Below are 19,744 nucleotides of genomic sequence, written 5' to 3'. Positions count from 1 at the left end.
GGAGGAGGAGAACTCCACGGAGAGCTCCACACATGACCCCGGGCCCACGCGGCCATCGCGCGCCCATCTGCGGGGCTACCCCCGTAATGAATGCACTGTTGCTTCAACGCTGAGTGAGATTGATGGCGCCCATGCATCAAACAGCCATCAGAGCCGGCGCCCTAATTTTTCATCTTTATCAGAACTCTTGACAGAGAGCGCTCGGCGCTCGGCGCTCCGTGCCGAAGATGCGTCTTGATTGGAAACAGCTTGCGCATCCTTTCGGCCCCCACTTTGCTAACGACATTCAAATGTATGCTCCTGGTCACGGATATGGCTTTAATGAAATTAATTGCAATCAGACACGCCGTTTTTTCTCTTCTTTTCCTTTTGTGCGCAAGGACGAAGGTAATTAAGGTCACCTAGCCAAGTAACCTCAGTCAAGCAGGGGCCTCCATGTAAATGAGAATGCAAAGCGAAAAGTAGTTAATTTGGCCTCTTGACATTCCGAAAACGACTCTGGGGGCTCCCGCATGCAAATCGCATGCAAATGACGCCGAGATGCTTTTGTTTCCTCCCCAAAAATAGCGTGCAGGGACAGGAAAAGTACATGCTCTGCTAATATTTGCTGTTCGGCAGGTGAAACGGGAGAGAACATGTGGTCCGAGCAGGAGAGGGATTGAAAAAAAAAAGTTCAAGACCGTGCAGCTGTCAACGCCGGCAGATCATTACACAGACAACATCTGGACCGTCTGAACAAAAAAAGAGAGAAAACGAAACGGCTGCTCCTTCTTGGACCAATAAAAGGCTTCTTTACACTAAACAAAAAACTCACCTGGGAAGAAAAAAAGCACACGGCTAAGGTTAAGCATGCACCATCCACAAACACAGGCCAACGTTTTTTCAATGTTTCACCACAAAAGCACCGAAAGGCATGTTACACAACGCCACTCTTTCTTTCACATGCGCTCACTCGCACACGTACACACGCCCTCACATGCACAAGTGCATGGACATTCACACGCACACACACACACACACACACACATACACACGCACAAACACACATACACACGCACAAACACACGCACAAACACACATACACACTCGCGTGCGCACGTGCACACACACACACACACACACACACACACACACACACACACACACACACACACACACACACACACACACACACACACAGTCCGTGGCTCAGAGGGACAGAGTGTCGCGATGCCTGTGGCTGACCACGTTACAGGGCAGGCCTACGTGTCAGTGGCAAGCCAATTTACAGATTCCCCCAAACAGCTGCTCCGCATGCGGGAGGCCCAGATTACCTGCTCCACACGGAGAGAGCGCATCAATACAGGAGGGAAGGAAGGCGGACAGGCAGGCAGGGGGGACATGGAGGGAGAGCAAGAAAGCAGGGGAAACAGAGAGAAAGAGAAAGAAAGAGAGAGAAAGATAGGCATGTGATCAGGGAGAGCTAAAATGCAAGACAGGAAAAATAACGAGAGGTGGGAAGAATGGAAAGGGGTGAGAGAGAGAGAGAAACTAAGTAGAAAGCACGCGCAAAAAAAATGAGCAAAAATAAATAAACAAATAAAGAGTCAAATAAAATCTATTTTTTCTAATGCGCACCAAGGACAGTCATCTCTTTCCAAAGACAAATGAATGGAGAATCAAATTAACACCTGGTCCATATATGGATTCTTCCTTTTATGGATTGGCAGAGAATGGAAGGAAGGCAAGTCATAATTTTGTTTCCCCCGAACGACTTTCCCCTCCTGCCCAGAGATCGTCTGACTGGCCCAGGCCTCCAATCGCAATGGCATTAATCTCACCCCAGAGTACCGGTTGGGCTGGGGCAGTAGAACACCCCCCCCCCCCCTCCTCCTCCCCCGCCCCAAAGATTCTGAGTCAATGAGTGCCAATGACGTTATTGATGATCATTCCCATGAGCAAAGGCATTAGTGCTGGAAGTTCAAACCAGTTTTGTTCTAATTTAATATACTTCTGTTTCCTTCGAGGAAATGCAATATCGGTTTTCAGTCATTACTGGATTGGGCTTAAACCATCTACGGCTTAAAAGGGGGTGTATGCAGATTCTGACACTAATAGATAAGACATTTAACTGAAGAGGAACTACAACTGAAGTGTAGAACTATAAAATACATGTCTTGAGAAAAAAGGTGGAAAACCATTAAAAATCCCCCCTTGGGAACAGTGTGTTAAAAATTATCATTATGAATGTAATGGGATTGTTTGAAATGTGTGTTTAAGAAATTAAGTGAAAAGATGCTTTCAAGGCAAGCCCAGTGCTATGTATCCATTTATCTGCCAAAAAGGGAGTGTATATGAAGTATCACAGTCTAATTATGCAGAGCTATGTAACGAGTTAGCAAATGAAACACTATTAATCTTAATTTGGAAGGCTTTAGTGGAAAACAGCAGTAGAAAACAGCATCTTGCACTGATTGAATTTTGGCTATAGGATCATGCGGCAATGATCGCACTTGGAATCGTGTTTTATGAAAAATGAAATAAATAATGAAAGTGCTGTTTGTTTGATGCATCTAAAATAGTTTATTTTTTTATTTTTTTAAATAGCTCTCATCCACTCTTTAATATTAAATCCACAACCTACAACCATCAGCTCAATCACATCTACCATTTTTGTTCCAAGACCACACATTGCTCAACTGATGCTTCCATTTCACAAACTAGCTAAGTCAACATGAACGTCCCTTCAGGAAGTTTATTTAATAAAGAATCAAGCAATGACCAGGTGACCGCCTACTCCATGTCCAATTTACTGGAGTTGGACTTATTTCCAAATGCTTGAATATGCTGCCCGTCAAATTCAATCGCAAAGCAAGCGAGGGCAACCTAAATCCTAACTCCTCCCCTCATACATGACAATATGATGACCCCCCTTCTCTACTCTGGTCGGATTCATTGCTTTCAGCTCAGTGGCACAGAAAACCCCCCAAAATAACAGAACGTGCCCAGAATGCATAGCAAGCCAACGCTTCAAATTCGCCAATAATAATCTTAGCATTGCTGCCGATCCGTGTTTGTGAGACGGCGGCGGGTGGCGGCCATCATTACTGAAAGTTATGAGCCGAGAGTGGACGGGCGTCACCTCTGGTTTGAGAGGGAACAGACGCCACCCCAGGGGGGGGGGAAATCAATCATATCTCTTTGTGCCGGCGCCGGGCGGAAATCTGTCCGAGTGATTCACCATCACCTGTTTGCCGTCCCACAATCCATCACGGCTCCTTTTAGTCATAAAGGAGAGGTCAGGGGTCAGCGAGGAGCGGCGAGCCATCGCCGGCGAGAGCGCGAGATTGTTGTGTCCGCATGAGGAAAGAAAATGAAAAGAGCCATTTGGGGCCGGGCGAGTGATACCGATGCATCACACACGGTGATCAACTCTCCGAGAGTGATATGTGTTTTGTGACACGCCGGTTGAAATAGATATAACCAGAGATGACCACCAGCTGCCCGCTATAGATCAATCCGTGATTGGACTACAGTAAGTGCTTTTGCTTAGGATATGGCTATTTCCAAGCTCATTCACTTCTCAAATATGTGGATTTGTATATCAATATGGTGGTTGGCCAGTTGTTTGAAGGCTTAAGGGTGAAAGCATGAGTGTAAACTAAGCAATGACTTCCACTTGATACTGTGCTACTAATCCATCTAAGAATGGCACTAAAACACATTGAAACCTTGAGCTCTGCACTTGTTAATGTGGTTACTGTACTGTGAACTAGCGAGCAAGTGGTGGTGGGTTTTTTTTTCAGTGTGTGTGTGTGTGAGTGCTGCTAAAAAGATTCAGCAGCACATTTTAAAAGCAACACACACCTACTCATCCCTCTTGGCACATTCCCAGCTTCTCTCACTCTTGCCTGACACTCCATTCTGCACCACTCTTTCACTACCCCTCCCTCGCTCCTTCCCTCTCTTCTCCTCCCTCCCTCCCTCCCTCCCTCTCTCTACTCCTTCCTTCTGATCCTGAGTTGTGCACAACTGGCTGAGTACCGAATTGGCACATACGCGCCGTGACCTGCAGTAACCCCTACTACCAGTGGCAGCTTCAGCTTGGCTGATCTCAAAAGTCTACTGACTGACTGAGCAACTCGACTGTTCTCAGATCATTTCCTCGCTGACCCTGATCACATGGGCTTCATTAGAATCTGTGAAAAAGCACACTGTACCGAGTGCAGTAATGTGTCTCATCGGCTCACTGAGGCTGCGGCTGCTGCTGCTCAAGTCTCCCTTTCTTCCTGACACGAGATTGATTGGTGCTCCTTTTGTCGGCCCCCGCCACTGTGCTGCTGCGTAGGAATAAGCCAGCCGTAACTGCTAATGTCCCTCCGTCATTGACCAGCACATTTGTGCCATTCACACGCGGCCATCAATGGGGCATACATGCATAATGCAAAACGGCACGCGGTAACATTAGAACACCTCATTCCGCTGTCTGCAAAGAGGCGGCGGTATCGATCCAGGGCCGTTAAAAAGGGCCAACCTGTCCTGTGCACGAGTCAATAGATCACCAGCACACTTGCACATGTGATACACGTGCGTACTGCGTACTAAGCCAAGCCAAACATTTCTGGGCACAACGATGCCTGTGAGTTTTTGGGGGGGTTTCGTCATCGTTGTTGGCTGAGCGGGGGGAATAGTGGACGGCGATCGGAGGCACCGGATTCTGAACCGGCGGGCACGGAGGAGAGGGGAGAGAGCGAAAGAAGGGGAGAGAGGGGAGCCTCTCCCCAACACTCCGATTGGACGCCGGCGCGCCGCAAATTGCAGCGTAGCAGAGCCCTCAGCCAATCAGCTGCTGCCTAAACGCTCAACGTTGTACACTGCGAGTATGCGAGCGCGTGTGTGTGTGTGTGTTTTTATGAATGAGCTGCAGCGTGCGATCGCGAGTGTGCACGCGTGTGCATGCAGAAGTGCTGCTGCTACTGCTACTACCACTACTGTGCTTGTCGCTTACGGTGCGCGAGGATTCCTTTAGGGTTTTTTTTTGTCTGCGCTCTCCTCTGGCGTGCAGAAAGCAGAGGAGCAGAACATGCTCTAGCCCTCCGCAACAAAAAAGCCTAAAAGCTCCACTAGACGTCTAGACCGGAGGTCAGAGTGGGAAAGAGTCCATTTCTAAAGTGGCTGATTTAGATTGATAAGATGAGGCTTATTCGTTTCTAAGACAGTCTAAGACTATGCACTGATGAGACCCCCGGCATGCATCTGTTAGAGCCATTTAAAATTCAAAAGCAAAATCCATTTACATCAATCCAAAACAGTGTAGACAAGTATCCTAAAGTACCTGATGGGAAAACAGACGAAATAGAGATCTCAGCAACAACACATTCACAAAAATCACACAAAACAACGATTCTAATGAAATCTGTGACTTTCTATGAACTTTCTGTCTGACGGGGGAGTTTAGAAAAAAAAAAGTGGGGAACTGGGTTAAGTGTGCCTTGCTCTGCTGCCATGGTTCAACAGTGCCACCTACAGGCGAGCCGGCAGCACAACACCAGCGGTGCCACATTACATCACCACATAGCGCGCGCCAGCCCTGCTGTGCCTCTCCGCTTCAGTTCGTCTTCGCCTCAGACAAAGAGCAGACAGACACACACACACACACACACACGGCTCAACCAAGGCACAGTCTTCAAGGCTCTGCGAGATAAGAGAAGCAGCACACAATGAGTGCGTCAGTCAATCTGCTCCCACTAATGGTGCAGCCTGTTCCACTAGCTCTTGGGCACATAATGAAAAGCTAATAGGATGTCTGACAGCCCTGTGTGACAGACGCCAAGACAAGCAAAAAAAGGGGGACTCTCTCTTTCTCTCCTTACCTGCCCGGTGTAATTGCAACAGATATGATACTGGCGCCATATAGGTATAGGTCTGCATGTAATGCAAAGCCGCTCTCAAGGACAGGGCGTATTACGGCGGGCTACTTAAAGTCACTCAGGGTGTGAACAGCACCAAAGGAGAAAGCATCAGACAAAGGAGAGCCTATTCCTCTGGCTTGGTGCAGAGGGGGGAAAGAAAAACAGCATACCCGGGTTTAACAAGGTGGCCAGTTAATAATATTCTGACATTACTGTACTCAGGAGAGCAGGAAAAGCTACCCAGGGCGCGCTTTAATAGGGCAGCGCTCCTCAAAAAAACAGCTGCTGTTGCTAGATGAGGAAACACTGCCCCCTCAAGTTCAGAGTGGGGAAGATCAAGGCGTCGTAACAAAGAAGCTTACCTCTCTCTGAAACACACCCAGTCTGATTGCTGCACACCCAGTATGACTGCTACATCCACAACAATGGCCAGTTTTACTCAAATGTACTAAACAAGAATTCTAAAGCAAAAAAGTACAATTATATGGGCAAACAGTTGAGATGAGAATAGGCATATTTGAAGTGAGGGATACTCTGACTACTGTAAATAATTAGGTGTCAAAAGGCCGATTTGATTGACAAGACCAGTTAGAGCCTGAGGAATCATTTCCCACAATATCTTGCAATCAGTACTGACCACTCATTTTCACTAGAAGCTGATAAATCAGACACAAAAAAGGCAGGTTGAAGCAGGAAATGTCACTCAAAGAACAAACCCAAATCTTGGCGACATTTAAACCCCCTTGACAGGAGGAAATCAGCTCATTTGTACCAGTAACCCATGACCTTGCTCTACACAATCGCCACAGGCCTCCATTTACGAGGGGGGAGGAAGAGGAGAAAACTTTTTGTTCCGAGAGAGACAACCTGCTCTTCAGTGTGAACAAGGCCATCAATCAACCCTAAGGGCACTCTCTCCAATTAGAGCAAAGCTAATTGGGGTCCTTGACCCCCTATGTAGCAACGCAGAAACACACACACACAGGCGTCTCTACCTGTTCCCAAGCACCAAGGTGGATGTTGGCACCTCCTGTCAGTACTTGAGCAAGCTCAACCCCCAAACTCCCAGTATAAGGATTTTAATTCCATAGCCAGCCACTGGTTCAAGGTGGAAGTTGGGTTTGGATATACTGGGAATTCAAGTTTACAACTCCGAAAACACTTCAGCGAGACACCAGGATCATGTTAGATCATGATTTCATGTGTGATCCTGCATGTCGCTGGATGAGTGCACTGACTCCAAGGAACTCGACTCAACTGAGAGCATCTAATTAGAGCGATGACTTATATGCACATAGTACACCACAGCCGGTGAAATTACACTTTGGATTCCCCATCACCGGAGTACTTTCCTAACAGCTTGTGAATGTGACTCTTAATACAGGAGTAGGTGAACATGCCAGCAACAGTTTAAAAAGCAGTTAAACAAAATGGACAGATTCTTTAACACTCGTAGTTTAGCAGATTCAAGTTCAGCAATAGATAAACGGTTAAGACAAATTGAATTAAATTCAAATTCAATTTCAACCCCACATTTAACAAACATCTTTGGTATCAAAATCAGAGTCTGGTATCCTTCTGTGGTGACCAAATCTCCAAATCTTGATCAGATACCACCAGCTTTAAAGAGATACCAGGAGTACGCTTGTAGATCACATTTTAAAACTAGAAAGGCACTCAGAGCGCAGCTACCTCCGCCTGCATTGGTCTTCCTAGTTTGTCATACATTTGAACCTAAACTATTCAGATCGCCACCACGTGGCCATACCATGCCATTACACCACTAAGCTAAATACATAAACGCCGACGGAATCCCGATGGAATGACGGATCACTTCTTCCTTGTGTCATGTCCGACCTTCCCTGAAAATCTCATCGAAATCCAACCATTACTTTTTGAGTTATCTTGTTAACAAAGACAGACAGACAAACAAAAAGACAGACAAACGCCGGCCGATCCCCGATGAAAACATATACCTCCTTGGCGGAGGTAAATAAATGAGAACCTACCAGTATACACTTCAGCTGCTCCTGTGGGTTCAGGTTTTAAGATCAGGTAAACAAATTTGAAGGGGGATTCCATGCTTTAATCTGAATGGCTTTAAGCATTTCTAACTACGCAATAGACTATGTGCACGAAAGGCTCTTCCTGGATGCTCATTTAGTTTCAGTGGAGCATTAATTGCGTCAGTGTTTTCGGTTCTATTCTGCTCTTTACATCTTCTCTCCAACACTGAATATCTTGTTTGCCCGTAATAATGTTTAACACAGGCATAAATCCTTCTGTATTGTACCATGCAGATTCCCTGTGGCCTATTGGAATTGCTAAAAAGTGATCGGTCTGTATTCTGTATTGTACCATGCCGATTCCCTGTGGCCTATTGGAATTGCTAAAAAGTGATCGGTCTGACAAACAAATTCCAAAGTGAACATGTACAGGTACAAAACGCTTCAACACATCTTTATTAAAACTTTTTTTTTTTTAGGTTTTTTTTTTTATGTACAATTCACACACAACGGCAAAAGAAAAAAAATCTACAAGTGTTAAACACACTTAATTGTAGGTCGGAACACATTTTAAATTAACCCTGATTCAACTATGCATTTAGTCTTTTCTTTAAAGGTTCAAAGCTCACCGTTTCTGATAAAATGCCACATTTTTTGTTCAGAACCATCAAGTCAGCCACATCTCTGAGAATTAGCTTGAATGAACACATGATGAATGTTCTCAATTACATTTGGTCTTTAGAAAAACTGAAGCAAATGAGTTTCTCCAAAATCCACACGAACATTTTAAAACAAAGTCTGAGATGACCAACCATGATTCAAGGCAGCTAGGTCTCTCTAACTGAACCAACCAAGAGAGCTTAATTTCCACCACCAGATTACTGATCAGGCATGAAATGGGGGGGGGGGGTGGGGGGGTGGAACACAAAACAAAGATCTCCCAACAGAGCTCACAGAATAGATGTTCAGGCTAGTACATGGTTCGATCTTCAACAATTGAACAGCAATGAGTTGGAGGAAGGAGCCTATCCGTGGCATTTTTTTGGAATACTTCAAATATGTCCATGACTGATTCTTCTTGACATGTACACTGCAGCATTTGAAACAGCTTGTTGAGCAGATTATATCTCATCCAAAGAAAGAAAAAAAGGCACAATTTTTACATTATAGGGTGTAAAACGTGACACTTTGCCATGTTTCGGTTCCAACATGTACACTCCATTCCAGTGGATGATGTCATCAAAGTCATGCTATTTCACTATACAGTCATCACAGTAATAGACTCCATGATTTTACAAGTGGCAGAATAAAACCCTACCAAACTAACAGATCAACTACTACTTTGGTGCAAATTGCACTGCTAACCAACCATCGTTCTACAGATGGTTAAAGCACAAGATGGTGTTTGTTGGTAAGTGATGTAAAGTGACTACTTCTGCAATCTGACAAATTGTACAGAATTTTCCAGGGGAACTATTCGAAAGAGGAACCACCATTAAAACACAGCTTTTGAAGGAAATTAATAATGTAAAACGTGTACATTACAAAAGCTAGCTCAAAAAACAAAACAAAACAAAAAAATAATTAAAATCACAACTACTCTGCTCAAGAGGTAGTCTACGAGTACCTAATGCATTGACATCAGAGCTTTATTTATTATAAAATGGCTTTCAAAGAACAAGGAGTCTTCAGCATATTCCAGGTTGAAGGCAATACTTCATCTCATCACTCAAACACAAACACACCATTTCCCCCAGTGATCTGTCCTTCACAAAGCATTCTATATAGGGGATATAAAGCGCTCACATTTCCAGCGAGTGGAAACGTATACAACTGTGTCTGAAAATCTGCTTGTAAAAAGGTAGGATACCCAGTCAATGGGTACAAGTATGACTGCTTGACTGAAAATAAATTAACAAAACCAAACTAAAATAACAAAGCAAAAATGACTAAAGCCAAGCATGAGAATTATTATTTTTTCAGAACACATAGCTTGGAAGACGAGGAGTGAACGTAACCCTCAAGCCACACTTCTCAGTTTTGTCCATCATTTCTTCTAAACGGTGATTAATGATGAAATGCATTGATCAAGTACTACATTTTGAAGTGGCCCTGAGATACTCTTAGCACTGTGGCTGGAGCATGTAATGCCTCTGCAGACAGCCAGCATCTGATTGATTTACTGGGGTTAGAAGTAATTGCCATTTTCTATTTAAATTTTGTCCAAATGAACCTACGCATGACTGCACCAGCTAAATCGTCTGACCTTTTCAATGTTTTCAGACGGCTGGAGATTGAGCGGCGACTGATGACTTGTAATTTCTCCTTTTGTCTCTTTTTTTTGTGTGCGATGGGAGGTCGGCCCATTTCCATTTCATTGCCTCCAGCCGGAGAATGGTGGATTTTACGCATGTGACTCCAACCTTTTCCTTTTCAATTGAGAGAGAGAGGGAGACTACACATCGTTCATGCAGTCATGTTCAATCATTGCAAGTATACACGCACACGCACACACACACACACACCCGAAAGAGGGGAGCAGGAATACAGAGTTGTGACAACTGGCCAAAAACTGACAAACATTCCGAGCATTTCGACACAATGATGTGTTTGCAAATTTCCACAAAACCGATCACTGACGATTCTGTTCTGTAGAATATAGTGCCATGATGCTAACTTGTATCACTGTACAACAGAGAAACAAAACAAAAAAACAAGCTGAACTAAGCAACAAAAAAAAACAAAAATGGAGAAAAAAACAAAACACAGCAGTCTTTAGCTTTAAGGACACCGACAAAAGTCTGTGGCCAAGAGAATCCTGGAGTGCAACACAGTACTGTGACTACAGATCCTGTGGCCCGGTGAGGTGATTCTGCCCACCATCACCCCTCCATGCTTCTTCACCCACATCCTAGCCCAGTAGTCACTTCACTTCTCCCAAAATAAGGTGCACGCGTGTCACCAAAGGGTTCCCAGGGTGAATTCATTCTCTGCGCTCTCGGTGTAGTCGCTACTCACCACCACCCCCACCCCCACCACTCAGATAAAACACCTCATCAGCTGGACTGTAAATCCCCTCCTCTCTGCAGTCGTCGCTTCAGGTGGGGGGGGGGGGGGGCCTTGGAGGTGAGGGGGTCAGTTGCAAAGGAGGTCATCGAAGTGGAGCGTGTCCAGGTCGTAGGAGTCAAAGAGGTCGTTGATGCCCTCGTCGTCGTCCAGGCCCAGCATGTAGTCGTCGCTGAGCAGCGCCGGCGAGAGCGTGACGAAGGGCATCTGGTCGTCGGACTGCTGCAGGATACTCGAGAGGGAGGCCGAGAGCGGGGACAGGGGCGGAACGCCGAGGTTCGGCGGCTGGCTTTTCACCGGGGTGCTGATCATGCTGCCGCTGCCGCCGCCGCTTGTGCCGCTGCCGCCATTTACCGTGATGCCATCGCTAGACACGCCATCTACGCCAGCCGAGGGAAGAGGTGGGAACAAAGAGACAAAAAGGTTGAGGTTGTGTTATCCGGTCTTGCTTGACCTCTCACTCCGCTTTCCTTTCCATCCAAGGGATGCCACCCTCTTCGAACAATCGTACAATTCCTGATGCAGACCACAATCAAAAAGCTACGCTAATTTTCCTGCTTTAAATCCACTTTCCTCATGCATGCCATTGAAGAACATTTCTTGTGAAAGTCCTGCATAGAGGCATTGTCATGGTTCCTCAAAAAATAATCAATTTCTACATTTTCTAAAACACCGTACAACCGTATTTCCAAGCATGCAGCATATGTGCAATTTCTAGTCGGTCAGGCATCACTAACAGATTTACTTGAACAGTGCCATGTGTGAACCAAATCTGTATGCTCTTTAGAAAACATACCTACTAGGGAGGTTGTATTGGGGGTTGTAACAAAAAGAAAAACTCAGATTGAAAGGGCTAGGTTAAGCTTTGATATCCCAGTGGAAAATCAATCAATAGTTGTGCCCAACAGCTGAGCCAAAGCATAGTCATTCCGATAACAGCCCGAGTATTGTTTTGATTGTTTAATGAAAACTGCTAACTTAAGTAGGGTTCAGACCAAAGATTCCCGACGAGACGAGCCGTGACGTTCTAAAACCTTGCGACTGCGACTCAACAGGTTTAATGCTCTGCGACGGCTTGCGACGGCTTGCAACTACGTGCAACTTCTAATTCACACCGCTGCAACTCAGTCTCGTCGCGTCGGGAATCTTTGGTGTGAATTGGGCTTTAAAGGTTTAGGTATGGTCCAGCGCCTGCGTTCCATGCACACTGTGCTGCCTGGCTGAGTGTGTGATGAAAATTGCGCCATCAATGCGGCATGCGAGTACCTTCAAAATGTTGTGACCGAGCGAGAGCGTCAAGAGACATCGAAAAACACCTGGCATGTGCAGGAGCAGAGCCGTGCTCCAGGAGAAGCGACAGGCAACCACACTGAAAGAACTTCGCTGTGTTGTCAGTCTCGTGAGCTCTGTACTAATATGGGCATACATGCATCTCCACGTGGCCTCATTCTCACCATGTCCTTAAATATTGCAAGAATCTTCCCTCCATCAAATGCCACAATATCCAGAGGATGTTTTTGTCTGCGTAACAGGCAACATCAGGCTACTCTGTATTCTTAGTTCGGTGTGGAGAGATTGGAAGGCTGTGTGGGTCCATGTAACTCAACCAGTTAGTCTGCAAGTACCCATGCCCAGTGCGTATCAGTATGCTTGCCGTGTTCAATAAAAGTATTGTAATCTCGCATCAATAAAACTGCTTATCAAGGAGCATATACAAAATTAGAACCACAAATCATTCAATTAAGGAGATGACTTGAACTCCATCTTGTTGCATCTGGAAAAATAAATTCACACGCCAAGAACAGGGTGCTAGTTGCTGGCCTGCATGCGTTCATTTGTTTTGTTCGCTGAAACGCGTTGAAAAATCGAGTATGCCTAAAAGTGCACGTAGCCTTGCGGGCTACCCATTCAAATAATGCATATTAGGTTGCACAATACAGCAACTTAGACCTTTAGCTAGAGTTCAGTATTTCTAGCCAAGTTTGGCTCACAACCAAGTAGAGGCAAAGATGTGCTAAATTACAGAACATGACTACATGTTTCAGTTTTGCTTTGGCACTGCAACCCGTGAAACCAACTGCTCCCATTTTCCCCTCCCATTTTCAATTATGATCACAGACTTGATGCTGCTGCCAGGGCCTGACATGAAATATTGCCTCCATTCACAAAGGAAGCAAGAAACCTTCATGCTCATCTCTCGCCATTAGGCCTCACTCTAAAGCACATAAAATACCCATTTCACTGGAACACAAAGGACAACCAAGACTTCAAATTTCAAGCAGGTTGTGTCAAAAGCACACAGGAGGAGAACTCACCTTGAGAAACTTTGACAAAGGTGGTGTGGTTCCCATTCACATCCAGGCCATTCTTCAGCGGGCTGCCAGGGTTGTTTTCGTCCGTGCAGAGGAAGACATCAATAGGGCCCTGTGAGCTGCTCAGGTGAACCTGTAAACTCTGCCGGCACAATAGAAAGGCATTAATCTCAAAAGAAAGTCACTGTAACATAACTCTTTAAGGTGAGGTGAAAACTCTGGTAGCTAAAGGGGCAAATTCACAGTCATAATTCCAAATTTCAACTCTCATATATGGTAGAGCGGACCCTTTGAAGGAAAACTATGCAGGATTGGCGATTTCATCGCCGGTTTCGCTTTCACTTTTCGCTTTCGCTCGTTTTATGCTCGCATATTTCTCAGCAGAGCTTCCCCTACAGCTTTAGCGTGTATATTTTATAAAACTCCCCAATCGGTCAGTCTGCCGTGCCTTTTCATGAGACTTTACATGACACTTCCTGGAGTAGAGCATGGGTGCGTGCCCGAGGGCTCCTGAAATTGCAAGCGTGGTTCTACCGCTAAAGACCACTAGGGCGGCCGAAAAAACCACCGTTCGACTGGTAATGACTCATTTAATCATATATAACAGTATGGAACGAATTGATTAACTGAAACACGTTGCTTAGTTTACCTTTAAAACACACAGTTCATAAAGTAACTGTGGTGTGATCATTCTGAGGGAGATTCACTCAAATGCAAAATAACTGATCATTTGAGGACCTGATTTGTCTACCAGCCAGAGCGAACACAGACCAGAATGGACTGAATTGGGTTGAACAAAGATAGCTAAAAAATAACCTACTTCTTTGGGATCAGGCACTTCCAGTTTGGTCTCTTGTGGAGCTTTGACCACAATTACCGTCTGGTCTCGGAGGCTACTAATCCGACGGATGTCCTGATAGCCGACATACGCATACGTAAGGACAGGGTTAAGGAAAAGGTCAAGTATGCGACGTTGGGGTGGCACTCTGACCCTTCAAAGAGGCTTGTGGTGCCTCAAAATACAAAGCAAACACCTGTGATTCACAAGACAACGCAACACAGGGGGGTCATTGAAGAGATACGAGACAACCAATTCATCCACCCTTGAGTGACGCAACGCACCAAGACTGATCATTACGGTGGAATGCTCACTCGAGTGGTCTGCTACAAACACACTTCATGATAAACATGTAACTTGTTGATCGCAACAAGGCAACGGGGGGTCGGGGGGGGGGGGGACAAGGACTTATGTAAAGGATATTTCTGGTTCTGCGTGTCCTCGGTCATTCGCTGGACCTTGTGTGTGCACGTCTGGATGAGGTCGTCCAAGCGCCGCTCCTCCTGACTCAGTTCCAGTATCTCCCGGTCCAGACTCTGCTTTGGGTGGTGCTGAGAGAGGGGGCCCCCTTCCGAGGTCAGGTTGCAACCCCTGAGACACAATGATCACTTGTTAGCACCCAAGTCTCATGACGAAACAGGAACAGTTACAGCATTTCCACAAGTCACAACAACACGCCTAAACAGATACTTGGATCTTCTTGAACATGAGAATCATTAACTGCAACAGCGATGCAATTAAAACGGTCATAATTGCATACCCAATATATACCAGAGGTTTAGAGAGGTAATATGGTGTTATTTTAAGAAAATGGGACCATAACATGTTCCGTTATTTGAAATATTGCCTCGCATGTATTGCACATTGAAAGAAACCCCGCTTGGGAGAAACATTGTTATAGCATATAAACCTGGCACTATAACTTGTATAACTTATAAGACCTAGTACATTTTTCATATTTATGCAGCATGCTTTACATGTCAATTGTGCTACATATGTAACTTTGCTTATTTAGGACTATATTATTTGAGGAGTTATCTGCACCAACCAAATGAAGGCAGGGTAAAAAAAAGAGGAATTTTATCTAAGAAATGTTAGGCCTGACCAACACTCCACCTTAAACATGAAATATCACACATGCACCCATGCTGCACAGCAATGCTGATGAGATAACATGACATTCTGGCTAGCCTATATCAGGCAGCCCTGCCCTTTAGACTAGCTGGGCAATATTCAGGGCTCCGTTAAATGACTGCTTCTGGGGGTATTCCGTCTTTCAGTGCTTCACATAGGGGTGATTAATGCAGTTGAATTATAACACATTTTCCTTATTACAGGTGTCAATGAGAGATCACTTAACAGTCTTTACTAACATGATTTTGGTTCTGATCTAAAAGGAGTAAGTGTTTGTGGCAACGCGTCATGATAAATTTGATAATGTTTGAATACTGTTTAGGTATGAAGCATCATTCACATAATGAATGGGCACTATAGAAAGTGAACGCAGGCCTACTATGCGCTGCATCTGTAGCAGTCAGCGCACATTCACAATCGATTACATTCCACAAACGGAGAACACATCGCTATTCCCTCGTGTCTCATGGCCACTCCACGTAATCCTTTTTTGCAAAATTCCTGATGGCTAAACTTTAGCTTTCCTTTCGGTTAGCAGTTGATGTAGCACATAGCATAATTTGACTTGGCAAACAGTCCTGATGTGTGTGAGTGAGAGAGTGGTTCCGTGTGTGTCTCTGCATGGGGTTAGGTCTGATTCAAGTCAGAAGTTGGTCCGTCCAGTCCCATGTTCACACTGCTCCATTATTAGATTAACGTTAACAGACAGCGCTGCAAAATGTGGACTGGGGTCTCGCATTATGATGGCTGGAGTTGCAGGACTTGAATAAATTATGCTCTACACCCGCATTTCCGCGCTGATATTTAGGCCCAATGCTTGCATGTTAAAATATGGCCTACACCTTCATTTTCTTGATGTGCAAAACACACATACTGTATTTTTTCATCTGAGAATGCACTTAACACTCAAAGACAAATATAACCTGTATCGAGTGTAGAACAATGAAGCACAGCACTAGCAACCGTGCCAGTGATGCTCCGGAAACTTGGCAGCAGGACCATATGGCCTCACACGGCCATAACATGAACCATAAGACTGCAAATCTAATCTCATCCCTGACCCCAGCACTGACACTCCCAAACTAATCCCAACCTTAACCCTAATTCCAAGTTGTCCCTCAACCCCCCTCTCCGCTGTGGTAAACGCTATTCCTCAATCACTGCTGCTGTGCTTGGCTTCAAATCCATGCCTGAGCCATACTCACAGCCATTGGATGTTGTTTTTGGATTTCTTCTTGATGAGGCGGACACCTTCCAGAACGTTAGTGATGTCATAGAGGCGTCTCTTCTGGACTTTCAGAACCTCGGCTGCTTGGTTGAGGTCCAGAACGCCGTCAGAGGACTGGGCAAGGAGCTGACAGAACTTCTTGGTCAGCAGCCCCAGTGACGTGTCATAGCGGGTCTTCTCTGGTGGAGATTTGGGCGCTGCAGCATCAGAAAAAATACAAATGAATAAATAATAGGCCATTTACAAAAAACATACTCCAGCAAGCTAAATAAAGCAACCTTTCTGTTCCCAAAGGAAAGAAGCCATGACTTATTCATCGCCTGATGGTTATGAAAACATTACAAAAACGATTTGTATACGTGTACACATTTTAAAGGTAATTTATGCATACAAGTCTTGTGGAAAACTGTCTTTGCTCTCCTTGCGCCTGCTGTGCCTACCACCTTGCATCTTGTAGCAAAAGTTCATGTACTGGACTGGACCCCCTTATAAACTCAACTTCTATGCAATACACAAACTCTGCACGTTTAAATAAACTTGGCAATAACTCATTATGGATTCTGATACTGATGATGGCAGCACTTGATGCAACCTTATTTGGAAATGCTCATAACAAAAACACTACTAGTCAAATAAATCTTTAGAATCTTCTGGGATAATGACTGACACCTTCATATTTGGGTTTCAGTCCCCATTTTGTCCCCTTGCAAAGCTTACTTTTGGGGCTTTTCGGCTGAAGGGGTCCCCGTTTGCCTTTCGCAGTCTTGGTAGGGTCACTGTACTGGTGGTCTGTGATATCGAGCTCCAGCCGACGTTTTGCCTGAAAAGAGTGGAAATACTTGAATCAAAATGTTCAGAAAAGGTGATCAATGTGTCAACACAACTTCTCTCAGCAAGGGGTGAAAAGTACCGCTTGCTGCAAGTCATAACTACCGCCACCCAGGATAAGTTAAATCGTCTGAGCAAAATGCTCCTGGCTACCTTTAGTGCACCATCAAGGAAAGTCATACTGGGAGGCATTGCCATTAATAGGCCTTCATAGAAATAGCCACACGTTATTTGTGCCCTCAAGCAATTGGGACTAGGCCCTAGTTGATAAAAAAAAATCCAAACACATGGATGTCATGGGTGGAAGCTTTGGAAAGTAATGTAGTGCTGCATTTCATAGAAGAAATATCACGGGGTGTTGCACTACCCATCTTCCTGCAGCTGCGTCCATTTTAAGTAAATAGACACCATGATGCCTCCCTCTCCGTTGCTGCGAGTAACTTCCTTCGATACACGGTGCAATGAAATATGTCTAAAAGTACTGAAAGCAACGTCCTTTCGTACTGTATACATGCATAAAACGGACGGTGAGCTTAACTAAGTGCAGCTACAGAATGTGAATAAGTACTTTGTGGGACGAGCGTTCGTAAGATTGCTAGGACACTTATGAAGATCCTTTCACCATTTTGTTTATATAATGTTATCGGTCAATTTGTCTGAAAAGGCCCACTCAGCCATAGTTAAGTTAGCCAGCTAGCTCCATGGCTTCAGTTTACTAACCTTGTGCAAAGTTAAATGGAAACACTTGGTGCACGACGCCAGCTAACTTGGTCTACACAATCAGAGTTATTTCTGAACGCGCAATAAGACTTATTTGGGATGTGTCAAGACAAAATGTTAAATATGCTTAGTTTGTATATGTTAAGTGTAACTTAACGGTAGTTATCAAGTCCTCGAGGTGCTTCTGAGGTAGCAAATGGACCCCATCCCCCCTCCAAACACCAACTGGGCCTAGTTAGAACACGAAGCCATGTCTGTCGATTAGTTTGATAACTTATAGGTTGAATATTCACCCATTTCATTTCGAACAGAAAATGGCCAACAGTCTTTTTTTAGTCATACCAGTCCTAATCATTCGAGTTTTTTTCAGACTGGAACTGACCAACACGAATGTTTCCCGACTAGCTTGCAGGCTAATTGCTTAGCAAATTATGCACTTTGTACGAGTGCATACACTAGCTTGCTGCAGCTGTTCTTGTGTTAGTGTGATAATTTGCTAAATTATCGACTTGTCTTAACCAATTCGGTCACCCATCAAACGATATATTGTCATCAAATGTTAATGCACCTTGGTCTGTCGAGCTACCTTAAATCACTTGGCAGCAACGACACAAACGTTCAATGTAAGTTATAGTTACAGTGATAGGATTAACAAGAAAATGCAAGGTCTTCAAAGATAAGATAATACAAAAGACTTGAAAGTTTTCTAAGGATTGTAAGAGTTGTTTAAAAATGCAAGGAAATGCAGAAATAACAATAGCTAACTTTGCTAACTATCATTGCTAGTCTTTCCAGACAACCCTAGTTAGCTCTGGTGCAATATCTGTTTTGACAGCTATTAAAACCGTTCAAGCAGAGCTGGTTCGCGTTGCAAACTTAAATTGTTAATAGGCAATTATCGTCAGTTCACAAATATGTTTAGTGATTGGTTACCGGAGGTCGTCCTAAAGGTGGTCGTTGTCCCGTTCCGTTGCTTGGTCCGTGGGGAGTAGTATACAGCAAACTGCCAGTTTGTGGATCAGGCGCACAGACATTGTTAGAATGTGCTGCACAGGACGGTGGAGTAATTATTTGTATGTAAGTAGCAGTGGAATAACTGGTGGTCAGACGATCAGGTAGATGCGTTAAAACAGAATTTCTGTCAAGGGTAGAGCCCCCGACCCCCGATAATATCAATTTCTCCGGGACCGAGGAAACCCCCTTTCTCATCTTCGGAGGCTCGGGCTCCCTTTGTCCCTCCTTTGCTTGGGATATATTTTTATATAAATCCCACGGACAGTTTATCAAAATAATCACAAAAATCAATAGACGAGTGTCTTACGAAAATATTTATTCTAAAATTGTGTAATTTTATTGTCTAAAATCGTCCGATGGAATGGATTTAAAAGAGATGCGAACTCCACCCCGGCAGCTAGAAAAATGGCTCCAGGAAGCTGACAATGAATGAAGGGATACGGTTTACGCGCGAAAGGCCCTCCCGCGAAACTCAGATTTCCCGGCAAATTTTCAAATAATATTTGCATATTGCAGGTGATTGGTCGCAGAGGAGGTATTCTCCGCCCCACATGCTCACAGCAATTTTGTGACGTGTCCAAAATGGGCGGTTCAGGCTCTACAGAGACCTTTTTTTTTGTTGACGGAAGAAAAAAGGATTTGGAACTTGGAAGTCTTATCAAGAATGAAAACTAAAAAGGCCACAGAGATCCAAATGTAGTGCACAA

At 44.7% G+C, this 19,744-nt stretch overlaps 1 protein-coding gene across 2 annotated transcripts; it reads right to left on the bottom strand.

Moving 5' to 3' along the window:
• Positions 1-8,324: 8,324 nt before the first annotated feature.
• On the bottom strand, positions 8,325-19,441 carry e2f3 (E2F transcription factor 3). 2 transcript variants are annotated; one of them, XM_062529681.1, is made up of 7 exons: positions 18,957-19,441; positions 17,193-17,295; positions 16,453-16,672; positions 14,537-14,704; positions 14,096-14,210; positions 13,279-13,417; positions 8,325-11,343 (listed from the first exon to the last, which is right to left on the bottom strand). In XM_062529681.1, the coding sequence occupies exons 1-7, from the start codon at positions 19,230-19,232 to the stop codon at positions 11,033-11,035; spliced, it is 1,332 nt and encodes a 443-aa protein (XP_062385665.1). In that variant the 5' UTR covers positions 19,233-19,441; the 3' UTR covers positions 8,325-11,032. The 2 variants fall into 2 exon arrangements, with proteins under 2 accessions (XP_062385665.1, XP_062385666.1); XM_062529682.1 differs by lacking the exon at positions 18,957-19,441 and adding an exon at positions 18,317-18,495.
• Between the last annotated feature and the right edge of the window lie 303 nt (positions 19,442-19,744).

This window comes from Sardina pilchardus, chromosome 24 (assembly GCF_963854185.1).
Source record: "Sardina pilchardus chromosome 24, fSarPil1.1, whole genome shotgun sequence".
Taxonomy (NCBI): domain Eukaryota; kingdom Metazoa; phylum Chordata; class Actinopteri; order Clupeiformes; family Clupeidae; genus Sardina; species Sardina pilchardus.
Note: the sequence above shows the minus strand (reverse complement) of the source record. Positions and strands in the feature narration are given on the sequence as shown.

What these genes read in the sequence shown, in the direction of transcription:
- e2f3 (XM_062529681.1), bottom strand. Translation starts at nt 19,232, where the DNA reads ATGAGAAAGGGGGTTTCCTCGGTCCCGGAGAAATTGATATTATCGGGG. An exon ending in AAAAACAACATCCAATGGCT is followed by an intron (nt 14,705 to 16,452) that starts GTGAGTATGGCT and finishes ATTGTGTCTCAG; the next exon opens with GGGTTGCAACCTGACCTCGG. An exon ending in GAGGACACGCAGAACCAGAA is followed by an intron (nt 14,211 to 14,536) that starts ATATCCTTTACA and finishes CCCTGTCCTTAC; the next exon opens with GTATGCGTATGTCGGCTATC.